Raw genomic sequence first — 4805 nt, 5'->3', positions numbered from 1 at the left:
CTTTGCAACACATCAGTGGTACCCTTCATGAGTGAGGATGTTTCGAACTGTGCTGGTGCTGACATCAGCATTGATTGCATTTGCGATCTTGCAAAATGGCTGGTGGCACTTCTTGAGGGCCTCTCTCACAATGAGATGGTCCTCATGGTCTGTTGTCTTCTTTGGATGCCCTGACTGAGGAAGGTTTTCTGTAGATCCATTTTTACAGAATTTGTCCCAGATGCCTTGTGCTGTTTCTGGCTTGATGCCAAACTCCCTGCCAGCTTTCTGGATGTTTGCACTGGCAAGGACGGCTCCAATGAACTGATTTTTCTTTGCCTCATTATGCGGGACTTGTGAGGCCTTTGGAAGTACCATAAGTTGTAAAAGCAGTGGGGTGACAGTGAGTTACAAACACATCTATTCAACAGAAAACAAACATGACATGACTAAAAATCACATGGTGCTTGGTCACTTTTTGTGATGATGAGTATGTAGGCACCCCAGGCTAAGATGTATACCTACAACTGTTATGTGCATCATGGGTTGGTGTTATTATTTACAAAATCCTTTATCCAACTGTAGTCTGTGTGACCTGGCTGAACTATTTTTGAACATAACCTCTACCCCCAAATCATCTGGCAAATTTCTGATAAGGCCAACTATCCCCCTGGGTGGCTCTGTAGAACAGCAAGCTAGTAGCACAAGGGCAAACCACATTCATCGCCTGGCAAAGAGGTAATAAAAACATCAGTAGTTTAACAAATAGCTTTTTTCCGCTTGCACAAGGGAAAAAAGTGGCAAAAAGGGACAAAAGTGACAGGTCAAAAAAGCTATGTGGCTAATCCAAAAAAGCTGGCTACTTTTTGTGTTACTCAAAGACTAGAAAAAGTGGAAAAGCTATGAAACAGCAAAATGTGTATCTACAAGTAACACTAACAATACTATCTCTACAATTCTCACCACACAAATCTTGCAGGTCAACTAGCAAATCTCCTGCTGAAAAACAGAAGCCTCAGAAGCATAAACACACAGGAAAAGGGGAGGAAGTGGTACCTTCAGCCTGGATCCAGAACTCAACACCAAGAACCAGCCAATGCACTCAAATGACATCATCACCACAAGAGGGTTAAAGCATTTCAACTTGATTGGAGGCAGGACTTGGGCAGGTCATGCCAATGGACATCTAAGAAGGTCACCCAAGTGTGGTTGACGTGGAGGTTCAAGCTGGTGGCATGATGATTGATCGAATATTCAATGTTGGCATCATGTCGGAGTCTGAAAATCAACAATGCCCACCACTTTGTCACACATCACCACCTTTCTCTCCATCTTCGACACCATGACTAATGCTGACCAGGCCAACCTAAATACAGTGTTAGGATGGATGTTGGCAGACTACATCATGCACAGCAGTGTCCTCAATTCATTTCATACTTACTAGAACACCTGTAGTCTAAGGTTGTTGACTGGTAGTTAGCTTTTTCACTTTTTAGCCTTTAATTTTTTGCAAAACCCAGAAAAAGCTGAAAAGCGATGAAAAGGGAAAAAGTAAAATGCTAACTTGCTGATGAAGGAGTTAAATATGTTAAATAATCAACTCCACATTGGTGTTAAAAATGTATAAAAAGAACAGATTCATTGTTCATTCAATTTTGCAGCCACAAAAAGGTCATATCATGTATGTAAAATATTTGTTAGAGCAGGAATGACTGAGAAACAAAAGAAATTCTTGCCAGAAAAGGAAGATAAAGAAAGACCCTGTTTTACCTGGGCAACAATGGTGAAGCAACTATTTAATGTCATTGAAAGGTCTTTCTTGGCACTTTGAAAAGCAATCAAGGAAATTAAATTTAACCCTCTTAAACAAAGGAACCCTGAGTGATAATTTTAATTCTTTGTTTCTGTTCCCTCAGGCCAGAAAGATCTTTCAATGACATTAAATAGTTGCCTCATCATTGTTGCAAAGGTAAAACAGGGTTTTTCTTTATCTTCCTTTCCTGGCAGGATTTCTTTTGTTTCTCAGTCATTCCTGCACTAACAAACTCAAAACAAACTACCAATAAATATTTGACATACACATCACCACCTTTTTGTGGCTGCAAAGTTGAGATAACAATGAATCTTTTTATTTGAACATTTTTGACACTAATGTGAGATTGAATATTTAACATAGTTATCTCCTTTTTATTACCTCTTCACCAGGCAACAAATGTGGTTTTCCCCTTGTGTAGAGGCCCATCTAAGGGCATACTGAACCAGGACCATGGGTAGATTTATCCCATGTGGGTGTGATTAGTAAGGAAGCTGACATGAAGGTAGTGGTGATACACCACAAAACAGTCAGAGTATAGGTGTGTTACTTCAAACAAAGGTGGAGTGTATCATTGTTAGGTGATCAGGTCTATAATTGATAGAAAATATATTTAATTGAGGTTGCAACCCAGAATGGCAGATCAATGTCAATGCATGAGATCAAAGCAACGCCTGCCTCCACTATGTCAACTATGCTGCCACCACACCTCAAGCCAACTGGTGGCCTGATGACTTACTTGTGCTGGCCTTTTGCTCTCTTCACCTGTCCACCAAGTTGTGGCCTTGACATTGCTTGGATGCTTCAAAAAGGCCTCCATGAAGATATGAACTCTGTGCCATGGCCCATATCCAACACATTCAATTGTCACTTGCCACAGTCTCAAGCTAGGACCAATCACATAAATTTTATTATTCACCCTTCCTCCAGCCCTATTGTAAGCCCCTTTACATCTCTCAATCACTATATACAATAACTGACAGTGCAATCTCACAGACATTGAACATCAACTTATGTTTGACCTGTGCATCAATACATCACAACCCTCCTGATGTTGGCACGTTGAGTCTGAGACAACCCCCATCAGAGGGTGCTGTAGCTAGTGTTCGCAAGTTCAGTTCAGTCTGGTTTTTTGCCCCCAAAACGCGCAACCGTGGACCGCAACCGGTCTAGGACCGACCCAGATATTGAGGGAACCGAACCGAACCACCTAGGACCGGTCTATTTCGGTCTATGGAGCCGGTTCAGACCGATCCAGACCGGTTTTTTTGCGTATAATTTATTATACCAATATAAACCATTTGTATCTTGACTATTATTACTCTGAAAAATAAACAGGTTATATGAAATAGTAAAGCATGTAAATACCCGTCATTCTACCAATTTTGAAGAGATTTAATGAAGATTTGACATAGCTATGACTGAAACCGAATTACATCTCGTAGAGACTCAGGTAAAATATGGATTTGGTTATATCTTTCTCAATTCTTAACCGTTTTTGATGAAATAAAAACCCAATAAAAGGTAATAAACGTGGTTACAAGGGTATGTAACGCACGTGACCGTTTAACCGGTTGCAACCGATCAAAACCGGTCTTTGAACGGTTTTAATATATTTTCGAAATGAGGCAACCGGCAACTGGACCAACCCCAAATTGGGGCAACTGCAACCGAAAAAAAGACCGGTCCATGGTCCGGTTCAGTTCGGTCCACCGGTTTTTTGCGGTCCTATGGACTGAACCTTTAAACACTAGCTGTAGCCCCTGCCAATTCCAACTCAGAAACTGAGCCTGATTCTGGAGCTGAGGATTTGACTGCCATTGTCAAACTGATTATGCCAGCCTCTGACTCTGCAATGGAGCCAGATTCTGGTGCTCAGGACCTTGTTCCAAAGCCTGATTTCAACCCAAGCTCAGTTAGTGTTTGAAAGTCCGGTTCGGTCCGGTTTTTTGATGCCCAGGGGCATTAACCGTAACTGTAACCGGTCTGCCTTTTCCCCAGAAGTCAAAAGACCAGACCGGACCACAAAAAACTGCGGTCTGCGGTCTTTTTGCAGTCTATAGACCGGTTTCGGTCTGCATCGGTTTTAACCGGTTTATGACCGGTTTGTAGGCTAATATTTTAAAATTATGAATCGGTAAATTTATTAACATCTCTATTAGCTTCAAAACGAGCTCAAGAACGTCAAATTCCGTTAGGAATTGGTACTTTTATAAAATAAGTCTGGTACATCTATTATTCCCAAAAGTAATTTACATTTTAATTCATATCTCTCTCGTTTTTTTACCAAATCATACGTTCTTGGGTGCGTTTTAAAGGGTATTTAAGGGGCTACAAAAAACCAATCCAAACCGGTTAAGACCGGTTCACGTTAACCGGTTTTTTTGCGGTCTTGGTCCAGTCTGGTTACAGTCTTTTTCCAGTCATGAGACCGGACTTCCAAACACTAAGCTCAGTCCTCATGAGTAATACTACTTAAATGTTTTCACCTACCTGGTTTCTTTAAGTAGCTCTCAACACATCCAAAGCATTGAAGAGACTCTTTTTTGAATGTTAGCATGCAGGTACCCACACAAGAACCTTTATTAACTAAATACTATGTACAGATGAGTGCAAAAGAATGAAGGTTGGGTCATTTTCTGGTTCTTTCTAAGAATCCATTGTACCTCAAATGTATTTGTGTATTCTTTGACATTATGTAGTTGTGTTACACTTCCCTTGGTATGGACTAATTTCAGTGAAAGCTGGAGCCTTGAGAAGGTTTTTATTCTGGAGGCCATTTTTGGCATCTGAAAAAAAAAAGTGCTAACTGGAGAGGTAGCCAGAACATACCTCTGGTCAACCTGAATGAGCCTATCAAGGAATTAGTTAACAATACAGAGTGGTTATGCTTGTAGAGCCTCCAGAAAATGGTCATTTTGTGCTATTTTGGTCATTTTTTGCCTGTTTTAGACAATACAAGCCATTTTCCAAAGCCTCTACAAACCTAACTGCTCAGTATTTTTGGCTGATT

At 40.7% G+C, this 4805-nt stretch overlaps 2 protein-coding genes across 2 annotated transcripts; both read left to right on the top strand.

Annotated features, from left to right (window-relative positions):
- Positions 1 to 2591: 2591 nt before the first annotated feature.
- Positions 2592 to 2965, top strand: LACBIDRAFT_313305 (uncharacterized protein; the record flags this gene model as incomplete). The annotated part of the gene is made up of 2 exons (XM_001888799.1): positions 2592 to 2729; positions 2789 to 2965. 2 exons carry the CDS (start codon positions 2592 to 2594, stop codon positions 2963 to 2965), a joined length of 315 nt encoding a protein of 104 aa, XP_001888834.1.
- Positions 2966 to 3209: 244 nt separating this feature from the next.
- Positions 3210 to 4013, top strand: LACBIDRAFT_334084 (uncharacterized protein; the record flags this gene model as incomplete). Its single annotated transcript, XM_001888798.1, has 5 exons — positions 3210 to 3261; positions 3317 to 3337; positions 3553 to 3707; positions 3797 to 3896; positions 3955 to 4013. The coding sequence occupies 5 exons, from the start codon at positions 3210 to 3212 to the stop codon at positions 4011 to 4013; spliced, it is 387 nt and encodes a 128-aa protein (XP_001888833.1).
- Between the last annotated feature and the right edge of the window lie 792 nt (positions 4014 to 4805).

The sequence above is a fragment of the Laccaria bicolor genome, genomic scaffold (genome assembly GCF_000143565.1).
Source record: "Laccaria bicolor S238N-H82 LACBIscaffold_58 genomic scaffold, whole genome shotgun sequence".
Lineage (NCBI taxonomy): Eukaryota > Fungi > Basidiomycota > Agaricomycetes > Agaricales > Hydnangiaceae > Laccaria > Laccaria bicolor.
Note: the sequence above shows the minus strand (reverse complement) of the source record. Positions and strands in the feature narration are given on the sequence as shown.